Source organism: Manacus candei, unplaced genomic scaffold, assembly GCF_025592945.1.
Source record: "Manacus candei isolate 608988 ecotype Guabito, Panama unplaced genomic scaffold, ASM2559294v1 h1tg000014l, whole genome shotgun sequence".
Lineage (NCBI taxonomy): Eukaryota > Metazoa > Chordata > Aves > Passeriformes > Pipridae > Manacus > Manacus candei.
The window spans coordinates 53,989,926-54,017,918 of NW_026138062.1; the positions used below are offsets into that span (position 1 = coordinate 53,989,926).

At 46.9% G+C, this 27,993-nt stretch overlaps 2 protein-coding genes across 19 annotated transcripts in view; one reads left to right on the forward strand and one right to left on the reverse strand.

The window, feature by feature from the left end:
- The window catches only part of LAG3 (lymphocyte activating 3), a 177,945-nt gene that overhangs the window by 87,428 nt on the left and 62,524 nt on the right, over positions 1-27,993 (reverse strand). The gene's annotated exons all lie outside the window — the stretch shown is intronic.
- Positions 5,291-27,973, forward strand: ZNF384 (zinc finger protein 384). 17 transcript variants are annotated; one of them, XM_051780785.1, is made up of 12 exons: positions 5,291-5,678; positions 6,012-6,060; positions 6,959-7,148; positions 9,789-9,859; positions 10,003-10,243; positions 10,554-10,884; positions 15,663-15,743; positions 22,815-23,039; positions 23,692-23,874; positions 24,694-24,772; positions 25,637-25,795; positions 25,962-27,973. In XM_051780785.1, exons 4-12 carry the CDS (start codon positions 9,794-9,796, stop codon positions 26,235-26,237), a joined length of 1,641 nt encoding a protein of 546 aa, XP_051636745.1. In that variant the 5' UTR covers positions 5,291-5,678; positions 6,012-6,060; positions 6,959-7,148; positions 9,789-9,793; the 3' UTR covers positions 26,238-27,973. The 17 variants fall into 17 exon arrangements, with proteins under 17 accessions (XP_051636745.1, XP_051636735.1, XP_051636736.1 ...); XM_051780775.1 differs by having other exon boundaries at positions 9,793-9,859; XM_051780776.1 differs by having other exon boundaries at positions 5,291-5,619; positions 9,793-9,859.

A 27,993-nucleotide genomic window follows, 5' to 3' on the forward strand; every position in this document is an offset into this window, starting at 1 on the left:
TTGAAAGACACATTTTAGGCTATCAGAGAGGCACATTTCTCAAAAAGGGGGGACTTGTGAAGTGACTGTATAACTTCTGAAAGAGAACAGAGATCCCCTGAAACTCATTGCAGATTCTCTGACTGCACAGAAACCTTCAGGCACCTAAACCAAGAATTTAAAGGATTTACTAAAGCTTCTCTGCTTCTGAAGAGGTGAAGGTAGTGTGTAGGGGGGGAACTCTTACGTGCTGCAATATAATTTTAAATGACATTTTGGTGACTGCTGCTGTGCAGAAGAACTTGGGTGTCACAGCTCAAGGAGTCACCCCCAAACCAAGCAGGGCCTGCTGTTAGGAGATTCATCTGTAGTTGGAATAGTACAAAACAGGAAAAGTAGGACCACAGAGGGTGGCAAGCCATCTGGAGAAGAGATTTTAGTGCAGAAGGGCTTTACACATGCTAACGCTGCTGTCGACACAGATGCATTTCCACTGGGACAAGGAAGCATACTGTGTTTTTGGCTTCCAGCATTGTGTGGACACTGAACATTAGCTCATGGCAGATCAGCAGCACAAAAACACCAACCCACAGAAAAAAAAATCTGGCGGGAAATGACCTCTAGAAGTCTCTGGTCCAGTTCTCTGCTCACAGCAAGGTAACTTCAAAGCTAGACCAGGCTGCTCAGGGCCTTGCTCACACAGCTTCTGAACATCTCCAAGGATGGAGATTCCCCAGCCTTTCTAGGCATCTGTTCCACTGCTACACTGCTCTCAAGGAGAAAAAAATTTCCCTTATACATGTTTAGGATTTCTCTTGTTTCAACATTTGTCCATTGTTTCTTGTCCTTTCACTATGCTTCCTTCTCAGAATCTTGCTCCATCTTCTCTACAATTTTCCTTTAGGCGTGAGCAGACAGCAAATAGACACCCCCTTGGTCTCCTCTCTTCAACAAACCCAGCTCCCCCAGCCTTCTCCTTGTGCATCGTGTGCTCTAGCCCTCCACTGTCTGGGCCTTTTGCTGGCCATGTTGCAGCTTGTGAAGATCCATCTTGTACTGAGGAGCCAGTCCTGGGCATAATCTTCCAGGTGGGGCCTCACACCTCTCAAGTGGTTGGGAATAATAATTTCCTTGTTCTGCTGACTACGCTTTTGCTAATGCAGCCTAGGTTGCAGGGATCCTTCATTTCTTGAAGGGCTCGCTGCTGAATTATGTTTAAAATACTTCTTGATACTTTTTGTGGTGATCTAATAAAATAATTTTGGTGTAAACCTGTCAGGGTTATTGCCACAGAGAAGTTATTGTCCCACTAGAACAGGCTTCTGAGCTGACTGTGATTTTTGCCCTGTGCTGAAGGTCCTCAGGTACAACCACTCTGGCTGTCTTGATACATCCAATGATACTTTTTCCTCCTTCTAAATTATGGGATTTGTATTCATGGCACATTGGCCAGAAGTTTCAGTAACTGCCTTCACTGTACTACAGTGGCCAAATGAACTCAGCCCGGAGCCAAGGCTGATCAATCCCAGCTTACTACCTTCCTGCCCAACAGGGACCCCCAAGTTCCCAGTTCAGAACAACCTGCTTTTTTCAGTGAAAAAGCATTTGATCGCTGTTGCGTATGCTTCAAGTTCCAAAGTGTATCCCAGGTGTGTGCTTTCTGTTCCTTGCCCTTAAGAGAGCAAGATGCCACTATAATGCAATGATTCAGGCAGCCAAGCATGTGCAGGATAACGCACACCTATAACTCTCCATTACTGTGTGTTTCTCAAAGCTTAAAAAATGTTAAGCAGAGAAGTTACCAAGCAGGGGAAAATGCAATCTATTTCCATGCAGCGGAAAAGAAAGAAAAAAAAAATCCCAGGAATGACGTGCTGAAATGCTCTCTGCTGTGTGCTGCCAGGGGATTTAATCAGCCGATTGCCAAAGAGATGTCAGTTCCCTGAAAGAGTGAGGACAACACGCCTTGCTGAGAAACGTACTCACAGGATTAAAATATCAGCTGCAGGATAAACTAAATATTGTCCTACAAGCAGATAAAAATTTGGGTGAGAATGAACAATCTTCATCCTTAAAATGTGTGTCACTACACCATCACACTTTCCAAGCCTATCTGTCCACCTCTGCCAACTGGTCAGGTACCCCCAACAAATTCAGGTACCTCTAGAGCCAGCTGGCTGAACAAGTCAAGCCAGGTGTACCAGCCCTAGAAGCCAAGCAGAATCCCATGACACGAAGTACCACCTGTATTACTGGAATGGCCACCATGAACAGTGCAGTTTACACACAGACAAAAGGTGTTCAAGCACAGAGAGTACAGTGGTACCACAGGAGGATGGTCTGCAATCATTACTGAAGGTCCAGGGGTGGGCGCCTTGTGTTAGGGTGGTGAAGGAGGACAGAGAGAAAGAAACTAGGAGAGTAGATAAAGAAGGAAAGAGCTGAGGTGGGAACGTGACAGTCAGATGTGATCGTGGAGGAGGCAACAAGGATGGAGGAGGCAGCCTGCATGGAAGTGTGCGTTTGCCACCCTCCTGGGTCAAAGCTGCACAGAAGAGCTTGTTACAAAGGTTGTGAGAGAGAAAGTGTCGTGGTAACTTTGGGCTCAGCTGGCTTTCTCCACACATTTTCTTTTCTGAGCTTGTCAGGAGCTGATGCCCTCAGCAGGAGGTGGGAACCTGGCTGTGCTATTCCCTGTGCTTCAGCTCCTGGGAGGGAGGCCCCACTAACCTCCACCTACCACCTGCTCCAGGGCTCAGTTCCCTCCTGCAGTCACTTTACATTGCTCCTGGCTTATTTTCTTGCCACACAATTATAAGTCCTCTGTCACCCTCTTTCCAGCTCCCAGCCCAGGCTGGCAGTGCCCCATGGTTGGTGCAGCATGGCCACTCCTCCTCATGCAGCTCTGAGCTGAGATGGTACACTCTGAACAAGTTGTGTAGATGGGGGCTGTGCCAAAGCCAACCTTTCTAAAGAAATAAGCCGGTCTGGAAGCAGCCACTGGTCCTAGGGGTCACCACTGCACGCAACATGTTACTTGCCAAGCCTGTCTGTGCCTCAGCACAGTGTAAGGAGGGCATCTTTTCACCCCACAGTGCTCCTCCTCCCCCCAGCACCAGCAATTATACCCAGGTTTTTATTCACCACAGTCCTCAGCTGAGCCCAGCAGGTCGCTGTTACAAAATTCCAGAAGCCCTAAACATACACACATGGGATATGGGCATGCCTTACCAGGGAGAAACCGGCAACGGTGACCAGGGTGCTCTTCCATGGTGTGGAGAGGAGCAAGGGCAGGCAGGATAAGTAAAAGGGGGCAACAGAGAGCTGGGAAAGAAGGTGAAGAGATCAGCTGTACTCTCCAGAGATGCACAGCCGTGTTTGTCTGACTTTGCCTCCTCCTAAGGAGATAAGACAAATCAAGTGTCTGTGACAGATGTTAGTCACGCTGCCTCACGTGCTAGTGAAGGGTGCTTGGCAGTGCGGGGTGGGAGGGGGAGCAGAAAACTCCAGGCACTGTAAAAAAAATTAACCACTTTGTCCCAACCCTCAGGTGAATTACCACTTTTCCTTGTCTGGTATAGGGCATTCTGACAAGCTCTCCCAAATCCAGACCAGCCCCCTTCTTCGAGGAGACTCTCGATCTTATTTCTTTCTAGGCAGCTTGCAGAGACGGAGGAGGAGAGCTGAGAGGCTACAGAGAACTCGCTGGCAAAGAGAGAAGCAAAAGGGATGTCAGTGCCAGGCTGGAGTTCCCCTTCCAAGGCATAAGATTGAATACATTTGCTGCGTTGCAGAATGAGGAGAGAAATGTCACCTTCAGAGGTGATCTGACAATCACAAAAATAAATTACAGAGAGGAGGAAAAAAAAAAAAGGACGAGCATTTGTGAATATTCATGAGCGAGTCAAAACGCCCAAATTAACAAGGAAATTAATTTCCAAACTGATTAGGCTGCCAACTCCTTTTATTTAAATAAATCAACAATTGCCATCATGTGACTCTTGCTGAAAAATGCAGAGCTAATCCTGGCTCCTCCCAGGAGGAAGTTTTGTGCTGCCTGGGATGACCAATACCCCAGCACCTTCTGGGGACAGGCAGGCGCTGTGGCTGGAGCTGCCTGCCTCTCAGCCGCCAGGAGATTTCCCTCTGCCCACTGCTCCGGATGCTGCGGTTTCACGATCCCCCAAGCCAATCTAACCACTGGCTGCTATAGTTGTGCTCTCCCCGGTCCCACCCTCTTACTCATGCTGGCTCTGAAAAGCTTTTCCAGCATGCCAAGCTGGCATAAAACCCGTGCAACAATAAAAAAAAAAAAAAGAGATTTCTCCCAAGTCAGAGCACTGAAACGGATCAGCCAAACACCCAGTGCGCTACGCCGCAGGTGAGGAAGGTAACCTAACCTGACCTGGGAGGTGAGCCCAGTGCCAAATTAACCCTGCCACGAGTAGCAGAATTAAATATATCATATCTGAAAGTCTCTTTCCACATGAATTTTAAGGGTCTAAGACAGAGTAGAACAGCAAGAGCCAGCCTGGCTTGGCTACAGTCTGGTGTGGGGGTGAGCAGCCAGCCCGGCTCAGCCATGTCACGGAGCATCCCTGTGATGTCTTCTCCAGTAACAGCCTCATGCCTTCTCCTGCCCCGTTCAAGAGACTGTCTGCTGCTTCCAGCAGGAACTCCCGCTGCACAGCAACACACCCGGCAGTGCCAGGCACGGGAGACAGCAGGAACTGACAGCCAAAACTCGGGCGGGTTGGATCCGTGAGACCAAATTCTCAATGAGTGAGAACAAGGGTGAGTTGCAGACCCCTCTGGGGTCAAGTTGTGAACGGTCACAAATAAAAAAAATATTAGTATTTGGGTGAGGTTACACTAAGCCTCTGGCTGGCAACTGCGGGAAGAAGGTTATCCCGCTAGCCTCCACGCCTGGCCGTGCCCTCCTGTTCCCTTCAGGGAATGAGATGGTCCAGTTTGCCCATGTGGCAGAAAGCCAGCTTGCTGGAAGTCCTTTCTGTCGGGTTAGCAAGACAAACACGTTTAGCCGCGTACCAGGGAAGCGCCTGAGCCAGCGCAGGCACAGGGGCAGGCTGGGACCCCCCCGTACCATGACAGCCAAACCCTGGGACAAATCCTCAGGAACAGCCCGGGACGTCCCAGGCGCTGGCACCCACAGCCTTTGGGACAACCCCTCTGGACCAGCCCGCCTGTCCCGTCTCGCACGCGACAGCAGCCGAGTTATTTATTATTCATGAGGTTCATGAATATTCACGACGAGGCCGTGTCCCGCGCGCATCACGTGACGGCGCGAGGCCGGAAGCGGCGCTGCCGGCGGGGCTCGCGGACGGCGCGCGCCCGCCCCCGCCCGCCACAGCCACTTCCGCCCTCGCGCCCGCCAGCGCCGCCTCGCGCGCCGGCGCCCTCCGCGCTTCCGGTAAGCGCGAGCGCGCCCGGCCCCCGCCCCGACCCCCGCCCGCGGGGACCCGCCGGTGCCCCCGCAGAGGGCAGCTCTGCCCCGGGCTGCCGCCGCTCCGCTTTCACACGAAACTGCCGATGACGCCGTTCCGCTCCGTTCGGCGACCCGGAAGCACCGAGGCGCGCACCGCCCCCTGACCCGGAAGCACCCCGCCGCTGCTCTTTCCGGTGAGGAGGCCGCCGCCGCCGCCGGAGCCGGGTCGGGGCCGCCGCTGGGGGGGAGCCCGGTAACGTGCGGGGCGGCGGGGCCGCGGGCGGGGGGCCGGGCCGCGGGGCTTCCGGGGCCGGGGCGATCCGGAAGCGGAAATGGAGGAGGGCTGTCTGTGTGTCTGTCTGTCCCGCCGTCCGTCCCGGTGTCGGGCGCTCCGTCGCGGGGCAGCCGCGCTCCGGGCCGGCCCCGCCCTCGGCCGGCGCGGGGGGAGGTGGAGGTGGGTGCGGGCCCCGCGGGAGCGCCCGTCCCGCACATGGCCGAGGCCAACCCGGCCCGCGGGGCCCGCGCAGCGCCCGGCGCTGCCATGCGGGACACCAGGCCCCCGGTAACCCAGGCGGTTTGTTTGCAGAGCCGGCCCTGGAAGGAGGAGAAATGCAAGAAGAGGGAGAGTGAGAGGGGTAAGGAGCTCCCGGAGCTGCGTGAGTGACTCTCGCCCCTGCCCCGGGGCTCCCGCCGGGAGGGACGGGAGGGAATGGCTCGCGGGTCCCGGAGGTGGGGAATTGAGGGCGTTGGAGCTCCAGGGTGCGGGAGAAGGGATTGAGCGCCTGGAAGGAGCTGAGGCGCAGGGTTTGCCCTCTGCCAGGCACCTGTTCCAACAGGCGCTCGGTGGGTCGGGGTGGAGGCTGCACGTTACCAGGGAACGGCACCAAAGTTCTGTGTCTGGGGTGCGGGTTTGGGATCCAGGGTTTTGTCCTGCACGTTTGGGGCATTCCTGATGTGAGTTTTAAAGGTGTAGCGGTGCTTGAACGTTTTGGCCCTCTTGAGTTCTGTGGAGGTATTTTTGCTTTTGATCTGACAGCCTATGTGGCCTTCAGCATCCCTAGTGTTTTGCTGCAATTAAGCCTAAAAGCTCCTTGTTATTGAACAGAGATCTTGGGCAGATGTAAAACAAAGTTTAAATCGTTCTTGAGTGTCACACTCAGGGCCTTTTGTCGACTGAAAACTTTGCTCCAAATAGAAAGTAAAAGCCAGGTATCTGGAGAATAAAGAAAGCCATGTTAAAAGTCAACCTCTGAATAAATACCTGCATATCCAACCTTGATTGTACCTTCCAGAAACACTGCCTCTACCTCACCGTGTACTTGCATGTGTTTTTATCTATCTGTTTATGATTAAAGTGGTGACCCGCCAAGACGTATAAATCCAGCACTTTAAGTATGTGATTCTGTGAAGTACTCTGTGAGATCTAAACTCCAGATCCCTTGTCCCTTGTGAGTTCTCTGGTTCACTGGGTTGTTTATGTGGTGTTTGTACATTTGTGGTCTGTACATAGAAAGTGTTTTTGGTTTATATCAGGAGGGTACGTTGACATCTGTCTGATACTAGACTGGTGAATAGGAAGAAGGTCCCATCTCTGGCCTGTTTGTGGAAGCTGGGATGATGAAGGCACTGCAGTGGGAACGTGCTGTGGTACAGGGTTGAAGCTCCAGCCCATGTCTGGTAGTTATAGAGCAATTGGAAGGGTTACGTGCAGAGTTCTGGTAAAGTAAGTGTGAGCAGCGTCGAAGTGGGGGCTGCAAATAGGGGTGCATGTTTTCAAAATATCCCTCAGCCTAAAAGCGGGGTAGGGGAGGGACAGCTGTGGGTACGAGGACAGTAGTTTGGTGGAGGAATCTTACCTTTGTTTTCTGCCTTTGGAAGACTGGCTTGCTAGTGAACTTGCATGAAAGCTTCAACTCTTACACCATTTCTCCCTTTCCTCCACATTCTTATAACTCCAACACACTTCAACCCTTCCAGCCAAAAATTTTGAGGCCTGGTAGTCTGTTTGAGTGTGAAGATTTTTGGATGGAGAGTTGTATTCTAAGAGAGTTTGACAAAAACAGTGTAGTCATCCTTTGAAGAATCAATAAGAGCCTTATTTTGACTCGCACACATTGTAAACTGAGCAAACAAAAGCTAAATGCTCTGTTAAGCTGTGGTAGGGGGACTAGATGGAGACAAGCAGCCACTGAGTGCCCTGGCCTTTGCCAGTCTGCGTTTTGGAATCTGGAGAGGACTTGCCTTTCATTCCTTGTACTCTTTAAATAAGAAAGCTGCTGCGAGATTTTTGCTTAAATTGGCATCTTTCTGTTTAACTCCTGAAGTTTGCAGTTGAGTCAAAAGGAGTCTTGGAGAACTACAAAGTTTTTTTTGAAAATGCATCTAATTATTATATAAAACTTTATGTTTTTAGAGAATCAGGTTCACTTTGATGTTTTTGATGTGGAAGCTATTGATGTGGAAGCTAAGAAAATAAGGACTTACTTATTTTAAAAACAAAACCAAAACCAAGCAAAAACTCCAAACTTGGAAATTCCAAACAAAATACCCTTCTTCATTCAGGTGGTACCCAGTTGCCAAGAATGTGTTCTCTTCATGTGTGCCCATCCTGTGGAAGAAAAAAGTCACGTAATTAAGCGTTACATGCACAGGGCTTTGCTGTGGGCAGTGTACTTAATAATTAATTTGCCTCAGAAAAGAAAGCAGAGGAAGGAAGGTAAGAGTGTTGCCCCATCAGACTCTGATTGAATCACAGCAGTGTAAATCCAGAGTAATTCAGTCAGGCAGCGAGCAGTCTGACTGCATGCCATGACGTAAGGTAAATAATTTATCCTTAAGTGTGTTTATTGGTTGATTTGCACTGAGTGAGTGAGGCAGGAATACTTGGCCTTGCTGTTGCATGAGCAATTCATAAAACCAAAATTATTGGGTAATTTAGTTCATTTAAATACTGCTTCTCTACATAGAGGAAAATTATCTTTGCATTTTGGCTCACATGCAGCAATTCCACATGTATTTATTCTGCCCTGATGTACTTCTGTGAAGTAAGTGTTTCGTGCTACTCGAGGCATGCCTCTGAGCTTCTCTGATGGTTGAGACAGGCCATTCAGAAACAATATTGGTTTGTTAATTAGGCTGGAACAGAAATAGGAGTGGGACAGTTTGCAGGCAGCTGCATGAGAAACCTACAACGGTTGCTTTCTCTGCCAGATGTACTCTGAGCACAGTTTTTACCACGTGTATTTTACCCACCAGTTTTGTCATATTTGTTCAGGAATATCTTCTACTTCAGGAAATATTCTTTTGTTAATTTCTTTAGTTTTTGAATAGTGTTTTTGCAAGTGTAACAAACTTTGTCCACTAATACTTATTACACAGAGGATATAAGGATTAGAAAGGAAAGTGCTTCTTCAGTCAGGTGTTCCTAAAGAGGTTACACCTCTGTGTTCAGGAGACTCTTTTGATGTCTAACTGATCCTCTCAATGCATGGAGAGTTGAGGTGGAGCAGTGGGCACATGGCTGGGGAGAGAGTCCTACAGAATCTTGTCCCAAACGTGGGAATGAAGTGAGTAATAGAGAGCCATGACATGATCTCACTTGGAAATAGGGTATCTCAGGAGCAGGGGAGTCAGTTATTTTCCCACGGCCTAGTCTCATTGGATGAGAGCAGGAATATTGAGTGATATTTCTGTCTTTCTTTCAAGAGTGGGGCTGGGGTGGGCAGTAGGAAGTGAGGAGCCCTAAGTTTTTGATTTCTTGGTCTGCTGTGGCTGTCTGTTACCTTGGGCAAGTCTGTTTCCCTCTCTCTGCCTGTCTTTCTTCCTGTGTAACATAATACTAATGTCCCTTTGCTGCATCTGGGTCCTTAGTGTTGAGCTGGGGTGGAGGGACAGGCAGGGTACAAAATTTTCACTGCTTGTGGGATCAGACTGTCTGTGACAGTGAAAAATGGTTTTCATCTGTATTTGCCTGGTTGCAGATGCACAGACTTCATTTATGCCATGTACTTGGGTGGATGATAATTGGGAAAATTTGGAGGTCTTCTAGGTTTCTAGTCAGTCCTTATTTTGCATGGAGGACTACTGGGCAAGAGGCATTTGAGATGGACCCAAGCCCATGGGAATAGCAGATGCCTTTTTCCCCTGAAAATAATTTTTTGAGTTGGGCAGATAGCTCAAAAGGGGGGAGAGGCTGCTCAAGAATGACAGGGGAAATTAAGGAACTGTCTCAGCATTAGACTGAGTCAGTTCCATGTTGGAGTCTCTTTGGGTTTAATGGGTTTTTTTGTGTGTGTCTGTCTGTCTGTCTTCCTTATCCTCCATTCCTCTTCCCTTCCCCTTTCCTCTTTCCCCCTGTGCCCAGCTAGGATGGAAGAATCTCATTTCAACTCCTCCCCGTACTTCTGGCCAGCAGTGCCCACTGTCTCGGGACAGGTAAGGTCTTCCAACCTATTATGTTGGTCTTGTTTCCCATTAGAAGTCCATGTATAAGTGTTTCTGTTGCATTTCTTGCTCAGCCAAACGCTGGGTGAAGTTGTGCCAGGGTATCCTAAAATCTGTCCTTCCTGCCTGTTTAGATTGAGAACACCATGTTTATTAACAAGATGAAGGAGCAGCTATTGCCCACAGAGAAGGGCTGCAGCCTGGCTCCCCCCCACTACCCTGCCTTGCTGACAGTACCCACCTCTGTGGCCCTGCCCACTGGCATCTCCATGGACTCGGACACCAAGCCAGAGCAGCTGACACCACACAGCCAAGCCCCTGTGACTCAGAACATCACCGTGGTACCAGTGCAGTCTGCTGGGCTCATGACAGCAGGTAGGGCACTCCAAAGTCTCCGACAGCATACAGAGGAGACTCTGGAGTGGGGAGACAGGAGGGCCTGGAGAATCCTTTTTGGGCTGTCGATTATTCTTAGCCTTATTGATGGTGTGGATTGCCTGGGTGTGATTTCACTGTAAATTCTCTGTAAGTTTGACTTCCAGCAGTGGAAACTGGGAATGCATTGGGAGGGGAAGCTACCCTTCTGTTTGTGTTGTAGTCAAAAGTAGGTGCTTCTGTGGGATAGGGATGTTGGGCATAATTGGAGATGTAATAACTGACTTCCTCCATCTTCCTTTGTTTGCAGGTCCTGGTCTGGTGATAACTTCCCCGTCAGGTTCCCTGGTGACCACAGCCGCCTCTGCCCAAACCTTTCCCATCTCAGCTCCCATGATTGTCTCTGCACTACCCCCTGGCTCCCAGGCAGCCCTCCAGGTGGTTCCAGACCTGTCCAAGAAAGGGACAACTGCCCTCACTGAAGGTGGTGGGGGTGGTGGGGGTGGGGGAATCGCCCCCAAACCACCCCGGGGCCGGAAGAAGAAACGATTGCAGGAGTCAGGGCTGCCAGAGATGAGCGACCCTTTTGTGCTGACAAACGAAGATGATGAGGACCAGCACAAGGATGGCAAGACATACAGGTGGGGAGCAGGGTTAAACCTTGACTGTAACACTGCATGGGGATGGGGATGTATTTAACCCTTCAGAGGGTTACATGGGGAAGAAGAGATCTCTGCCTTTTTCCTAGAGAGTCTTTAAATAGAGAATCTTTGAGCTGCAGAAAGAGTTGAGTTTTCTTTCTAATCAGGAATGTTTGCAAGCTGGTGGGTCAACCCAAAACTAAGGATCTCCTTAGTAGACTTATATAGTCATTAATGTTCCTAGGTTAGTTAATGGATGTTATGGAGGCTAAACTGTATCCTTGACGCCATAGCCAGATAGTAAGGCTGGTGTACTGCAGAGTGCAGTGCTGTCTGGTGTAGCTGAGAGCCCTGGTGTACCTGGGTGCTCCTCAATTAGGACTCCAGTCTGTCCAGTGTAAAGACTACAGACTGGAGGCACACAGAGCAAGAAGTGAACCGTCGTGCGTGTTTGCTCCTGTATGCATTGCCCCATGTCATCTCCTCCTATTTCAGCATTCTAAACAAAAGAGGGGAAAAAGGTGCATTTTTGAATTAGTTGTAAGGGTGTTTCTGAACCATGAGTGTATTGGATAAGAGGGAGGAGAGTTCTGAGCCCTGAGGTTGGGTTTCTGAGCTTGGAGGGATGTGGCTTGAATTTACGAGTGGTGGGAAAGGCAGTGATTATCTAGGAGGGACTTAAACCAGAGGATAAGGAGTATGGGTGTTTTAGAGAAGGTGGGAACCATACAGAGCAGACAAGTGGTAGGGAGGAAATGTGATGGTCTGTGTTGGGTGGGAAGCACTTATGTGATTCAGAGATAGGTGATTCTGACAGATGATTAAGATAAATGAGAGGCGAAGTAGTAGCCAAATGGAAACAGAAACAGTAGATAGTCCTGTGTCTTCTCACTTCCCTACAATGTGCCCAAGATCCTGTCTCAAAGTTTCCCTTTTGCCATCCTAAACCCTCTTTTTTTTTTTTTTTGGTACAGATTTAATTATGTTTCTAGAATTAAACCATATCAATATGAAGTCATCTACACACAATTGGTGCATCCACCTTGGGCACTGTTTCACTTTTAATTATAGCATTTTTTATATGTTTACTTTTTTTAATCAATACAGTTAGTTAAATGGATATAAAACCAGAGCTTGGATCAGCCTTTTTATTCTCTTACCCAATGTCCCAGTTCTTCCACTTTGAAAATATAATCAGCGTATGGTGAAGAGGGGTGGGAGTGTTAGGTAGCTTGCTATTTGTAATCCCACCATTTATTTTGGGCCATAGCCACAGTTCCACACTTCTCAAGCTGCTTACAGTCTGGGTTGCTAATTAGGTTGTTAAATATGTATTTACAGGGGACACAATTGGCAGTGAACACTAGAATTAAAGCTGAACCAAGGCTTTAATTATAGCTCCTTGTTTACTTGTAAGTTTGGAAAAAAAATGCCCAAGACCAGGTGGAGTGACTCAGCAGAAACTTTATAAACACACATAGTCTGTTGAACAGCTCATGGAATAGAATTTACAGGGAAAAAATGAATGAGTTTATATGTAGGAACATGTAATCGGGAAGATTTCCTGTTGTTATGTTTAGTCTGAGTGTGGTACCTCTGCCTCTTCCTCCAGCCCCCCTCCCAAGCAGGCCTTCCTCTGAGCAGTGCTAAGGTGTGGGATAGCTAAATTGAGATTTATTGAAGACCACCACGGAGTACTTCTGCCTTCCTTGGGGTTTCCTCGTTGGCTGATGCTTTCTATGTGCAAGTTTGGAACTAAAAATGATTGTTGAAAAAATAAAGGAAAACGCTATCTTTTCTTGGAGCTGTGGGAGAGAAAACCTTTGTGAAATACAGTAAAATTGTTGCTCCATAATATGCATATGAATAGACTTGCAAGTTAAGACTTTGAGGACTGCTGGGTTCTTTCTGTATTCTAGAGGATGATTTCAGTAGTTCCCGTCACTACAGAATGCAGATGTATCCCAGCTAAATTAAGACTGTGGGTGAGGTTCATCTACTCCTGTTCCCTTCTCAGGCTGGAGGAGGAGTTGGTATTCATATGACTACATTTGTATGATTTCACTGATTCCTATGATGAGACACTGAGAATAATCTATTCAGATGCCTGGAAGGAGTTTTACTATATTGATCAACGTGACTTTTTTTTTTTAATACCTGATTCCTAAAGCCTGAGATTATTTTGTCAAATTTAATTAATTTTTTTGTTTCACGTTTTCTTTTTGAGCTCTGTGAGCTCTCTTGTCTTGAGTGTCTAGGCATGTGGCTAATATCCATAATTCCTGACTCCTGCTGTGGTGATAAAGACAGAGTAAGGCCTTGAATGGGGAAGCACAGCCAGGCAGATGCAGAAGGAATTGGAGCACAAACCTTAATGTATTGCAGCTCATCCCATTCTCTGCTAAATGTAGAGATTCCTGCTCCAGCACATGGCAGCTGTTTTGCTGCTGTATCATCCCTAGAAGTGAATTAGTAGGCTACTGTGAAAGCTGTGCAAGAATCTTTGTGACTAGGTCTTTCTTTTCAAGAAAAGGCGTGAGGCTTTTGCTAATGGTGGCATTGCTTGCGTATCTTGGACATCTAGCCTTCGGATTAGTCTGGCAGAGTCCTTGGTGCTTTGCTTTGTGCTATTAGAAGAATGTTTGCACCTACAGGGGACAGCATCTAACCCAGTCCTGTGAAGCATTTTCTGTCATGAGTAATGTCGCTTCAGTCTTGTCTGTATTTGTTGTCAGCTCTTCGTTAATCTTCCCTGATGTCTTCGTAGAATTCACTTTTTCTGTGAAAAATGAGATCAGCATCAAGATTCTTTCTAGTAAGATGTGAAGTGTGAAGCACGTGGCTGCTTCTCAGTGATGAGGAAAAGAGAACAAACAGATCCTGGATACAGTAGTATTGTTTCTTAGTATTGTGGTACCTGTACCTCTGTGCTTTAGAAGTCTGTGCTGTGATGTGATCAGTGGACAAGACTGATGAAGTAGTTCAGCCTCTCTGGGCCAGATGATCAGGCTTCTCTGACAGTTCTCTAAATAGTTTCTTCTTTGCAAGAGAAAAGAGCTCTCTATAGGTGTTGCTTGGTTCCAGTATAAAGTTTGTAAAATCTAGGACAAATACCAATTTATAGTCTGGAATGGTTTTGCGAGCTGTACTTTGGAGCCTCAGATACCAACAGAAAGGTTGTAGGCTTGGGAAGGGCCTGACCATCATAGTGTGATTGACAAGCTCTCTCTTACCCACCTCAAGTTCTGAGTTTTCCTACTTTCACTGGGAAACAGCAGGGGGTTTGGGAGACAATAAGCAGCTGAGGGACATGGGAAACTTCCGAGACAAGTCCAAGGTGCAAAAGTGTACAGAAGCCTTAGCAAGTTGAGCTGTAGAAGGCGAGGAAGCTGGATGGAGGCCCTCATTAGTGAGAAGATTATGTACACCTGGGTGCCAGTGGTTTGAATACAGCAGGTGGGCATATTCTCAGACATGTCTGATTTCAGGCCTTTTTTTCTGCCCTGGATTTAGCATGGCTGTTTGGTCAGTTTCCCATGGTTTTGAATAGACTTTGAAATCTGGCTTTGTAAGCCATGTATGTCTGTGAGAAAATTGTAGAATTTGCCCATTTGTAAGCTTGGAAAAAATCTGTTAAGCATGCTCTGAGATGCTTTATAGTTTTGTGGTCGAAATATGTGAAAGTTATATCTTCTTTGACATCTCTTGAGGGTTGCATGGCTCCAGGCAGCGACCAGACTTCCATCTCCACAGAAAAGATAAATACACTCTAACTTCTCTCAGTTTCTGTACGAGGCTGGACTACATGGGTACTCTCTCTGGAGCCATAGGCTAGCACTGAAGGGCCAAGCATGCTTTCCCTTCAGTCACGACTGCTCCTCCTGCTGCTTCAGAAGGAAGTCTTTAGTGCCCAGTGTGGACAGCAATCTCCCCCCTCTGATGGGCACAAAGGCAAGGTGTGAGAAGACACCACTTGGTTCAAATGTAGTAGGGATGAGAATGAGATATGTGCAGGGACTGGGGCTGTTTGCGTTGAGGAAATCTGGAAACTTGGTAGATAAGAGATAGGAATCAGAAAGGAGGAGAGAGAAAAGATAAGAGCCTACAAAGTAGGGAATGTAGCAGAGGATGGGGAGCCTCTTTGCAAGGGAGAAATGGGGGAGGTAGCACAGGGATAAGCTGTGAAGGACCAAGACTAGCAGGAGGAAGAAAGACCCAGATCTGCTACGTGCTGGAAAATGAGGATATACCTAGAACTGGCAGAACACAGAGGGACAAGAGTATGGGATATGAACAGACAAATAGAAGCATGGGGGAGAGGAGACAAATGTTAGGCAATTGAGGGAATGAAATAGGGAAGAGTCCCTGCAGTATAAGATAAAGAGGCTGGCACATGTGGGTAAAATGCTTGAGCCTGGGTCTTGGTGCGGGAGAGGGCGGATTGCTACAGGCTAGAAGGCTAAGGGCAAAGGGGGAATTAAGTTTGGAATGTCAGGCAGAAAGTTTGACCACATTCCCTCCAAAGCCTAGAAATACTAAACCCAATGTTTCTAAATTTTGCCATGTCTTTGAGGTCAACTCAAGAATATGACCTCCTCTGGCAAAGAACTTCATCTCCCTCTAAGGCTAGAAAAAGGTGACAAAGTATCGTTGCTGTCATTTATCATCCTAGCTGCAGTGGCAGAGGTCTGTGCAGTGGATCTTAAGATTGCTGATGACCAACATGGGTGTCAGTATGATGCCACATGTTGGAATTTCTGTTTGCTTTTTTTAACAAGTGGTTCCGTGAGCAGCGGAACTAATGAAGCCTGGTTTCCAGCGGCTCTCTCCTGTGTGGATTCTCTGATGTCTAATCAAGGGTGAGCTTACTAGCCTTTCCCTCAGCAGAGGGCTCCAAGAGAGTCTCTCTTCTTTCCCCAGATGCATATTTTTGAGACTTGTATTAACTTTTAAGATCCTTACCCTTTTTCCAGATTGGTTGAAATTGGCTTATGATCTCAAAACTCTTAAGGAGGACAGGTGCACATGCACATCTACAGATACACACATAGTTTGTACACATAAGCTTTGCTTTGTGTATGAACACAGTGCTTGGAGGTTAGAAAATGGCAGAATTAGACTGGCCACATGCCTCAGGATATATAATAAGGTAAAAAACTTGAGTTATGGTAAGTTCTCTCCCTTCTGCTGAGATATTGTAACTGTGTGTGTGTGAATACATGTACGTGCTCTCACTTGGCAGTTCATCAGAGTGCCAAGCAGAAAGAATTAATAGGAAAGGTTCTGCAGTCATGATTTTAACTTTGGCAAGTTACTTGTGTGTCAATGGAATGAGTGTGTGCAAGGGGAGTGAGGGGGACAATTACAGTTTCAAACAGGGAGAGAGAACTTTGAAACTATTTTGTTGCACATCTTATCTGATCACACCTTAATTTGGCCCTACTGAGTCAATGCACTTTGATACCATCCTTGATTAGTTATTGGTAGATGGTGGCCTGTCAGAGTTCTGCATGTTTACTCAGATAACATGAAAGGAATGTTCTATTAAAAAAAACAAAATGCATTGACATGGAGTTGCAGAATTGAGAAGGATGGTTTGGGGAAGGCATTTGACTGCTGGTATGAAGAACTGTAGATTATGCCTGCCTCTGCCTCAGATTGCTGTGTTATTCTACAGTCATGTGGTTCAGGTCTGTAGATAATCTTGCCTTGAAGTGCGTGCAAATACGAGTTAGGTCTAGTCTTCAGTGGATTTGCGTTTGTCACAGGCTACGAGTGACCACAGAGAGTTATCCTGAAATAATTAACATTTGGTCTTCCCAGATCTGTAATCTCAAGTATCATTGAATACTCCTCTGTTACAGGTTAGACCCTGTCTTGCTTTGCAAAAGGTTTGCATCTCATAGTTATAGCATAGACAATTAAGTGAGCTGTGGTATGAATGTATATAATATGAATTTTCCTTTAAAAAAAAAAAGTGCTCACAGGTATTGGTTTGGCCACTCAAAATTAGTGGATATGTCTCTTTTACTGTTTCACTCCCTTTGCTTACAAAAAATAGACCAAGGACATTGTGAGTATAGATGAGTGTTTATGTAGCTCTGGTATTTCTGTGATGGACACAACAGATGAGTGATTCTGCTTCATGAGGTTGGAATTGCATGTGGTCGACAAGGCTCGAGGCTGTTCAGAGAATGGTGATAGAAAACAGTGAATGCTTGTTTGTTAAGTATCTGTCTGTGCAACATAATAAGGATGCAGTTCTGTGAAAACAGTCAATAAGGCTGTATCAGAATGCACCTGCATTGCAGAGCCAAATTATGGTGACATGGATGAACTTAATCCTGGTGTTTCCAAATTTACTGTAGTGCTTTCTAATGGGCCTTTTGTATTTTTTTAATTTTAGCTTTTGTATGTTGTCACTATATCAGGAAATACCTTATTGTGTTTTATTGTTTTGTTGGTCTTTTATGCTAATGGTGACTGATTTCAAAAATCGGTAGACTGTCTTAGGCCTGATATTCAATGATTTGAAGGTCAACAGGAAGTCATGACTGATAAAGATAAAAGCAATTCTGGTGGATCGCTGAAAAAAAAAGGGAATCTTTATGTGGTTGTAAACTAGAATTATTCAGACAAAATATATTTTAATACAGCCCAATGGAAGACTTGCCTTTTGGGTAATACTGAGTGACTTTTCCAGCAGTCAGGGATTGAGGTGCAAGTATTTGGACAGTGGAAAACATTTTCAGACAAAAGTGTTCTGTTGGATACTATTGAATGTCTTTGATCTAAAGATAAGGAATATGGAGGAACAGTATCCCAGAACGCAATGACTGTGGAAAAAACTTTTAGGAAGCAAGTGAAATCATGAAAGCTCCCAGTGCAAAACTGTGACAGAAAAGGGTAAGTGCAACTGTTGAAAGCATAAATAATGGAGTCATTAAAAGAAGGCAGGCAACTTGTGAAGTATGCTGAAATACCACAAAATTCTGGGTCTGGTATTTTTAAGGTCATTTGGAAAATGGACAAAATGCAGGAATGCCCTCAAATCTGAGAACTGGGAAAATGCCATATGATGAGAGCATTTAAAAACACTCACTGCCGTGCCAGGAAAGTGTGCTTTTCTGCAGCCTTATCAAGCCACCAGGTGACTGAAGGACTGTGGAAATAAGTTGACTGAGATTTCTGAGCGTGGCTGATAGATTTGATATACATGCCAGTAGTGTAAATTGTTACGTGGAGGTGCAGCATTGCCTTTTGAATAGCAGCTGATGGTGGTTGTGCCAGTGTGGAAGCAGAGGTACAGTTCACATGCTTTCATTTGGCATCTTAGTAGTCACTGACTTTCTTTAGGTGTTACCCAAGTTTTCTACCTGTGTAGCTTTTGTCTCCTTTCCTTTGCCTCTTACAAAATATTAACAAGAAAATGTTTAACTTCAGCTTTAAGAAAAAAAAATCAGGGGAATTAGAGGGTTAAGTTAGCATTTATCATGAACTGTGCATCCATTATTATGCTATGCTTGCATTAGTTACTTCATTAACTCTGCATTGCAAAGACAGTACATTTGTTTCCTTGCTAAATGAACTGCTGACTCTGACAGCCTAAACTTACTCTTATCATCTAGTTTAACTTCAGACCTTCCTGTTTTGATTTTTATTTTAACTTGCGGCCTAACTTGTATTTGTAGCCTAACAGAAGGAGCAAGGACTCAGTTAAACTTGTAAGACTAATCTCAGTGGATACTAAGAATTTGAACTCTCAGAGCTATGTAAAAGCTTACATAGTTTTCACAACTGTGATATTAATTAATTAAGCACTTGATTGAAAAAGGCTGTTAATCCATGCCAGGCAAATTTTACTATGAGCTGGTATTTCAGATGGTATTTTATCTCCTAACAGCATCGGATGAATGAGGCGGAACATTCCATGAAAAGTGGAAAGAAATACAGCACTGTGTGCCACAGAGTTGTAGTCTAGTTGCTATAAGCATCATTCTGTTTATGACTCATCGTGATGACTTTCATATGGGAGCAGAACTAGAATTGTACATACACCTTTTACTGGCATTTCATGATTTTTGAGGGTGTTTCTGTCTAACATGAACATTCTCCAAATGTCTCCCTGTATTTCCCTGCAGATTCCCTATAAAAAGAAAGCATTATAAACATTGGAAGGGGTTAATTTTGATCTCTGGCATATGGCTGAATGCTAATCTAACTATTGATATGAGCCTCTGTATTATTAAGGATATTTTCTCAAGGCTGTCTGAATTTGCAGAGCCATAACAGGCAGCTGCAGGGATGTTGTGTCACACTGTCAATGGGAATGCTGCAGTCATTTCTGCTACTTGCTCTCAGAAAGAATACGATGAAAGGAGTGGTAGTTTAGAAGCACAGTGGAGAGACAATATTAAAAATGGATATTTTTTTAAAAAATAGAAGGGGAGGAAAAATCAATTACTTCATATAGTGCTTCATTCATGCTTAGCAAGGAGCATTCCCTACTTTTCCTCTCTCCAGCCAGGAGACGTTCACTGAAATAGAATACTGAAATGCTGCTAGTATCAGATGGGATGTTCTCATTATCCATATAAATTTAACATTTTTTTGAATCCATATTTGCCCACTAGAGGGCTGATTGCATCTTCCCCTTTAATATTTGATGTTGTCTGAGGCAGAATGCAAAGGCCTTAATTAAATGGATCATTTGTTCCCTTGAAAAAACCTGATACCACACAATATAAAACTCTGAAATAGAGCTTTCTGCTATATTCCATGGCTTGTTTTAACTCATAAGGCTCATGAATTTGTTAATGCTGTATAACATTCTTGCTCTCTCAGGGTCGATGCTAATTAGATAATTAGAAAATGAGTCCTCACAAGATTTTCTTTTTAGATGTTGTTTGAAAAACAGTATCAGAATGTCTGTTGCTGTTAAATTCAGACAACATGGCTTTGTTTGTTTGTTTGTTTCAGGGTTTGTTTTGATTTTATTTTTTTTTAGGGATGATTTTGCTAACAGGTTTATCATTTTTATGCAAGTACTGGGGAGGTTTTGAAACACCTTCATAATTTTATTTTGAAAATAGAAAAGGATGTTTCATTAAACTTTTATTTTATGGAATTTATGTCCTGAAGGCAGGTACCTGACAAAGCAAATAAGTAAAGGATGCGCAGAAGTTATGGAAAATAAAGTAGGTGGCTTTATGGCACTGCAGATTTAATGCATGGGACTACTTAGACTTGATGGAATGGTAAAGTTCATGAATTTTTCAGATCGGAATAGACTATTTAAAATATAGAGTCATGTGCCCAGCATGGATGAGATTAATGCCCAGCATTCTATTTAAACTAGAGCAAAACCTTTAGAAGGGCATTTCTCTTAGAAAGGCAGCTGGTTTCTCAAAATGTTGATTGTAAGGGCCAAGTGATTGATACCATGCTATAGCCTCCGAGTGTTGTTCCAAAGATGCATTATTCACATGGTTGGGAAAAGCCTGTTTCCTCTTAGGTTTTTAACTTCTAGTGTCAGTTATTGTTTCTCATAATACCTTTCTTTGTTCATAAAACAAGCTTCTGATAGTTGATATTTTCTCCTTAGATAGATTTATTTGGGTATTGACCAAGTTATCTTTTAAGCTTTACTCCAAACCTAGACAGGAGTTGCTGAATCTTTCCTGCAAAGCCCATTTTCCACATGCCATGATTCTTTAAGTTTGCTGAGCCTGCTGAGTTTTTCAGTAATTGTTGATGACATGGACTTCAGAATTAGACACGCTGTTGCACAAATAGTCGCTCCACTCCTGTTTACAAAAATGATACCTGCTATTCCCCTTTGTTTTGGTGAGCCATATTAGCACAGCATTACACTGGGAAGTTGTTCTCAGTTGAATGGTTCCTTGTCAGAGGAATGATGTTGTGGAACGGGGTTCGGTTGAGAAGGAGCTTGATAAAAGTGACGCAGGGGATTATGTTGTAATTGCTTGCATTAGCAGCGAACTGGACTTGGTGACTCAAAGGTAATTTTCAGTTCAGTATTCACCTTAAAGTTCTTTCTAACGTTGCTGCTTTCAAGGATACACAGTCATCATCCCTGTAAGTACTACTTGATAACTGCAAAATACATATGCTGTATTCAAGTCTAGCATTTCAGGAAGTCTAGAACAAACTGCGCAAGTGTTTGATTTATAAACCAAGAGCTACATTTTTAAAAAGATCATTCTGATGTTCCTTTTTACTCCTTATATCTCATAGATGTAGGGATAAACAGCCAAATTGCTTCTGTTTGTTGATTTCAGGAGGGATTGGTGTGTGTGTGTGAGGAGGGATTTACGTAAGGACGTATTTAGCTTGCATGTTCTGTTAGGGTTGGCAATTAAAACGGATTAAGAGAAAGATGAAGGTAGGACATGTGGGAACAACTGTTAGAGATGATAATGAATGTAAAAGAACGATGATGGAGAGGAAGAAAATGTTGCAGCAGTTGTGTGTTGGAGTGCCTGCTAGGGAGGCATGGCTTTCAGCTACATGGCTTGAAATCAAGCTGTGGCTTGGAAGGGCCTGTGGAAGTTAAGGTAGGTGCTGGATAAGTACTGCCTACATTACATGCACTAATCAGACTGCACACTTCATAAAGCTTCTGGCTCCAACATAAATAGCCACAACAGTAGATGTAATGAAGTATCCTCCTTCAAGGAGATGGATATGGGAAGAGCAGGACCAGCTCTCTGTGGCTTGTAATACCTGCAGAGACTTTTGTGACTGAGCAGTTTTGTAAATACTTGTAAAACTAGAGGAAATTCCCAGACAAAAACACTGTGAAGGTTGAATTCACGTTAACCAGACTTCCTCTGCATGGCATTTCTTCTCTCAAAAGTGACCTGGGAAGTTAGATGTGCAAGTTCAATTTTTGTCTCTAATTGAAAAGTCTGAAGATGGAAAACCTAGTTTCAGATAACCCTTAAGTATGCCCCTTGGTTGACACAGATTTGAGGGGTGGCGGGAGGGGGAAGTCCAGTAACTTGGATGCAGCTTCTATCTCTTTGTCAAATTATCAACCACAAAAGCTTTTAACATCTTGATTTGTAAAACAGTGCGAGCTTCTCTCAACAGCCTGGTGACGTGGTGGAGGAACAGTTTTTAACAGCAGCATCCATAGCAGAGAGATGCCAACTGCTTCTTCCTGTTCAAAGAGTCTGTGTTTTACCAAATACATTTCTGATCGTTATGGGAACAGATGGATCCAAACTCCCAGGCAAAACATTTTGCATCATATCAGTAAGACTGAAATGATGAAAGCCCATTAGACCAATAAAATACCACATTTGGTATCCAGAGTATCTTTGTGACATTGACTAGGAAAGCAGCACTGTTGTTATTCTCAGCATTTTGTATTTTAAATTCTCCGGTGTCTTCTCCAAAAATGGGAACAGAGTTATGTGGGTTTGGTCATAACTGCTTTTGTGGACTTGGCAGTACATGGAATTAACTTCTGTTATGAAGATCAGCCTTAACCTGGGATTTCCAGGTTTTCCAAGCTTTTTTTTGACTGAAATAAATCTCAGATGAACAAAGTAGGGGTTTTGTCTAGGAATTATTCCTGCTCCCTTAGGATTGCTATTGGAAAATTTCCAAAGTAGTGCCCTGTCTCTCTTGCAAGCCTAATAATTTGGCCTCTTGGTTTCTTCCAAGACCTTTACTTGTCTGGCTGCAAGGTATCATGTGGTCTGTTCTGCCAGTTCCTAGCTTAAATTTGTGCCCTTGGAGTACTTGCAGCTGAGCAGTGTCCCAGGTGAAACCTCCCCAGAACCACATAGTGAGAAAATATCCCTTCTTCACTCATTTGGAAGATCCCATCCAGTTAGAATCGATCCATATTGGGGCTTACCCCCATGTGACACTGTCTCTTCCCCTCACCCCGGTCCCAGGTGCCGGATGTGTTCGCTGACCTTCTACTCCAAGTCGGAGATGCAGATCCACTCCAAGTCCCATACGGAGACAAAGCCACACAAGTGTCCTCACTGCTCCAAGAGCTTCGCCAACAGCTCCTACCTGGCCCAGCACATTCGCATCCATTCAGGGGCCAAGCCCTACACGTGCAGCTACTGCCAGAAGGCCTTCCGCCAGCTCTCCCACCTGCAGCAGCACACACGGTAAGGGCTGGAGGAGGCTGGGGGCCCTCTGCACTGCATGTTGCCGTCATCCCAGCATGCTGTGAGCACCCTCAGTAGGCGACTGCCTTGGGGAGACCTTGCTGGTTTTCACAGGCTGGTCAGGTCTTGTACTCAACAAATCGGCAGTAGCGGTATCTGGCACATGAGACTTGGCCCTGCTGTGAGGGGCTGGGTGTGCTCAGAGGCTGGCGCTGCTCAGCCTGAGGGGCATCTGCAGTGGAGTGACACTTTCTGACAGGAGGCAGGGCTGATTATGTCAGAGTGAGAGTAGTGTTGGCATAGGAGGACTGTTGCCTGTCACCCCAGCATAGTTCTGCCAAACATCTCAAGTCCAGGCTTGCAGCCCCCCTGCTATTTCAGCTGTAGGCTTCCCACACACGGGTCTGCCAATGCCCCTCAGTCCAAGCTCTATGGTTCCTCTCTCTGGATCCTCCCCCGGTGCAGACAGACCATGGTCTCTTGAATCCAAGGGGAGCACAGTTTGAGACCAAGCGAGCTCATGCCGTGTTTGGAGTTCCTCTATGTAGCAGATAGCGTGGTGCTGTCCCACCCCCTTTGTGCCCTCATTCCATCAGCACTAGCCAGATGGCGGTCATGTCCAACTGCTGCTGCTCCTCCTCCTCTTCGGCAGGATCCACTCCAAGCTCCACACGGCGATTGTCAAGCCGCACAAGTGTCCTCACTGCTCCAAGAGCTTCGCCAACACATCCTACCTGGCCCAGCACCTCCGCATCCACTCGGGGGCCAAGCCCTACACCTGCCGCTACTGCCAGAAGGCCTTCCGCCAGCTCTCCCACCTGCAGCAGCACACACGGTAAGGGCCAGAGGAGGCTGGGGGCTGGCCCTGGCCCCCCGCGCTGCCGGCATGCACCTGTGGAGCACGCGCGCCAAGCATGCGGGGGGCGGGCGGGGAATGCGGCCGGCTGCACCCCCAGGAGGAGGTGACCCACCAGAGTGGACGGAGTGGAGGCTGCGCAGGAGACACTGACCACGTCAGGGCTGAGGTGGGCACGTGCTGTCCCTGGGGATCCTTGGTCTTGCACCGTGGGTGGCACAGAGAGAGAGAGCGATAGAGAGAGAGGCATTGGCTGCAGGGGATCCCAGCCTGGCACCACGGGGGTTGGACTGAGTGTGTGGAAGCTTCTCCTGGCATTGCAGGGGGACAGGGACAGATTAACACTGTAGGTGATCTCAGCCTGTTATGTAAAGGGAAAAGTGTTGGAGTGTCTATCCTGAGAAGGAACAGAGCTGCTTTCTTGGTACTGTAGAAGCAAGAGAACAGGTCATTTGGGACTCCTGAGCTTGGAGCAGGGAGCCTGGACCTCCAGACCCCTTCCCAACACATTTTCAGGTGGCCCACATGCTGAGCTGGCAAGGCATTCATTCATAAGCTCTTGCTCCTCAGCCCTAGTCACTCTCTGAAATCTGCTTGACTGCTTCTCTTCTCTAACTTCTAGCTGGACATGAGAGCTGGGCAGAGCTCTATGTCCAGATAGAACAGCATCTGGAGGCAACATCATCCCTTTCCCTGCTCTCCTGAGTGGCTGTGAGATTTGATCACAGCATCAGGCCCTGGCAGCCTGCCCTGCCTGCCTGCTCACTGCCTCCCGTTTGTGCTCTTCCTCCTCAACAGTATCCACACCGGGGACCGACCCTACAAATGTGCTCACCCTGGGTGTGAAAAGGCTTTCACCCAGCTTTCCAACCTGCAGGTAAGGGGCTGGGTGTGTCCTCCTTGCCAGTGGGGGTGGCAAGGATGCCAATGCTGGGGGGGGTGGAAGAATTGGGGCAGCTGGGAAGAGAGTGAAATAATACAGAAAAGCTATTGAAGCCCTGGGCCCAGGAGAAGTTCCTGACTTTTGTGGCATTAGTGACCCAAAGAAGTCACATAAATGGTTGCATCCTGTAAAACTGTAAACTTGACTTGAAAGCAGTGAGACCTTGACAAAGTCCCTCCCATCTCTTCTGCAATTTTCTAACTTTGTTGGAGCAAGACTTGCAAAATGTTTGTTACACCAAATAAAGTCTGGGTATTTGGTTGGGGTTTTTGTCTGTTTGACAATGATATGGAGTGCATAACGGTAGGGATTTAAGAAAGCAGAAGTGGTGTGTCCTGTTGCAGTATCCTGGAGGAGGGGAACTACAGGGTGTGCCAAATAGCAAAGAGTTGTAAACACCTGCAAGCAGTTAAAGCAAATCCTGCCCTGAAGGTATCAGATGCAGGGAGCAGCAAATGTGTATGGAGACAGAAGAGGAGAGACCAAGAAAAGGAAAAGACTGAGAAAGCATTGCATGGAAACTAAGATAGGGGTTGTCGAGCATTAGGAGTCTCTGCTGTCCAGAGATGCCTACTATGCCTGGGAAGAAAGGGGAAGGTGTGAATGGGGAAGGCGTGGTGGGCTGGTGGGAGAAGCTCTGTCTCTATGCTAGGAGCCATACCTTCCTCAGCAGTCGGGAGCCTAGGGAGCTTGGGGCCTGTCTGGAAAGGGGTGTCAGAGATAAAACCGTCTCCAGTACTAATACTGACTTCCTTCCTCGTGCCTGTTTTTTCTTCGCTCCCCACTGCTGCCGTGCAGTCCCACAGACGGCAGCACAACAAAGACAAACCTTTCAAGTGCCACAACTGCCACCGTGCGTACACGGATGCTGCCTCATTGGAGGTACACCTGGCTACGCACACGGTGAAACACGCCAAGGTCTACACCTGCTCCATCTGCAGCCGGGCCTACACCTCGGTGAGTGTTTGCTGCCCTGGGGAGTGGCAGAAATGGACACGTTTCCCAGGGAGCATCTCCTCCAGATCCAATGGGAGCAGCCCCCTGAGCTGTCTATGTCCCTCCGTGTTGGCCTTGGCTTTTGTGAGCATTGTTCCCTCCTCTTACACCGTTCTTCCCATTGCAGGAGACGTACCTGATGAAGCACATGCGGAAACACAACATCCCTGACCCCCAGCAGCAGGTGGTTCAGGCACAAGCCCAGGCCTCGCAGCAGCAGCAGCACTTCCAGCCGCAGGGCGGGGGGGCAGCAGGGGGCCCTTCTGGAGACACTAACCAACCCAATCCTCCCCCCCAGTGCTCCTTTGACCTGACTCCTTACAAGACTTCAGAGCATCACAAGGACATCTGCCTCACTGTCAGCACCAGCGCCATCCAAGTGGAGCACCTCTCCAGCTCCTAGAGAGACCTCAACCCAGGGAGCAGAACGCCTCTTGTGCATAGCCTGTGCCCAGGGGCACCGCCTGTGCAGCGGCCCTCCTTGTGCAACAGTCTCCGGCCTCTCCTCCTGCAACAGCCTCTTCTGGCCGTGTAACCCTGTTCATGGCAGCCCCTTGAACAACAGCCTGTCTCAAGGGGGTGCTCCTTCTGTGCAACAGCCTGCCTGGTAGGAGGATGCTTCCTTGTGCAAGAGCCCCTTTCCTGTGCTGGGATCACTTCCTCATGCAAGAGCCCCTCCTTTCAAACCCAAAGAAAGGCCCCTGTTTTGCCTTCTCTCTCACTGTAGGATGCGTATGAAGGGGGGTTGCGTGTTGAGACACACGGTGGATGGGATGGAGAGACGGCCCTTGTACATACAGGGGCTTGGACACGTTTTCAGCAGGCCACAGAAGAATGTGGCAGGGTTCACAGCTGGATGGGGTTCTTTGAGGATTGCCTTGAGTGTCTAAGAGAGAAATATCCATTCCTGTCCTTCCTGCTTGAGAAAGGGAGGAGGGGTCGCTCGTCCTGCCCCAAGGACTGGATGGGAGAAACCTTCTCCCCAGTGGAAGGTGAGACCAGTGGAGGGGGGAGAGGTGAGGCATGTTCTCTGAGACGGACAGGTGCCTGCACTGCTCAAGGGCTGTGGAGTATTGCATTCTTTCTCCTCCCCTGGTGGAGAGCAATAGAGGGGAGTCTGTCTGAACTGGCTGCTGCCTCTCTCTCCCAGCTGTCTGAGCAGCATGATGGCCAAGGCCCCGTAGGAATGTGGGTTCCTGCTCATTGCTCTTCCTGCCTGTTGTGGATGATATCCTAGCAGCTTGTACTCCTCCTCTCCCTCCTGCTTTTCCTCCCACCTCCTCAGAAAAGCCTGCAGGCATCAACAACAAACCAAAAAGCAACTAGAGGGGGGTAAGAGACTGCCAAAATAATCATCACCCTTCTCTCTGCTCCCTTTCCTGTAAGGTGGAAATGACAGCAGTTCTGGCACTCACACACCTGTCCTGCCCTCAGTTTCCCAAAGGGAAAGAGGAGGAGGAGGAGGAGGAGGAATAGACCAGTCTTTTCAAGGAGCCAGCAGGAGGCAGGGAAAGGCTAGCTTCTCCTGCTCACCTCCCGCCAGAGTGTTCTCCCAGGCTCCCTCTTGCCAAGACGGGCTGGACTCACACGGCAGTGGTGGCCTCTTCTGGACCCTGGTCATGGGAGAGAATCCCCAAAAGGTGGACAGTGGAGAGAAGGGGATGAAGATCCCCACAGAGAGACCAATCTAATGAGAAGGGGGAGCCAACAAGAATAAACTGAAGGCCCCTTGAATTTATATATATATATATATATAAATATCTATTCCCCACCCCTGGCCCGCTCTGTCCTTGCTGTAACTGTTTCTATCTCTGTGTTTATAAAACGCATTATCCTGGCGAATTTTTATTTTCAATCTTCGTTTGTTTTTCCCTTTCTCTTCGTCTTCAATTCTTCTTCCCCCTTTTTTTTTATTGGTCCACATGACTGCTAGTCTTGTGTGTCACTTGTTAGTTTCTTTGGATCATGGAGGCTGACTCGGAAGAGATTGAGAAGGCAAGGGAAAAAGCATGTCGTTGGGTTTTAAAATCAGTCACCCACCCAAAAGCATATAGAATCCCAGACTTCTGTATGAACAACCAATAGGGGCTTCTTATTTTTTTTAACCGCCCTGTATGGAAATAAATTGGTGTAAAAGGCTTCTTGAAGGTGCTGCTGTG

What these genes read in the sequence shown, in the direction of transcription:
- ZNF384 (XM_051780775.1), top strand. Translation starts at nt 7,096, where the DNA reads ATGTCTGGTAGTTATAGAGCAATTGGAAGGGTTACGTGCAGAGTTCTG. An exon ending in CACCTGCAGCAGCACACACG is followed by an intron (nt 23,040 to 23,691) that starts GTAAGGGCTGGA and finishes CCTCTTCGGCAG; the next exon opens with GATCCACTCCAAGCTCCACA. An exon ending in CCCAGCTTTCCAACCTGCAG is followed by an intron (nt 24,773 to 25,636) that starts GTAAGGGGCTGG and finishes GCTGCCGTGCAG; the next exon opens with TCCCACAGACGGCAGCACAA.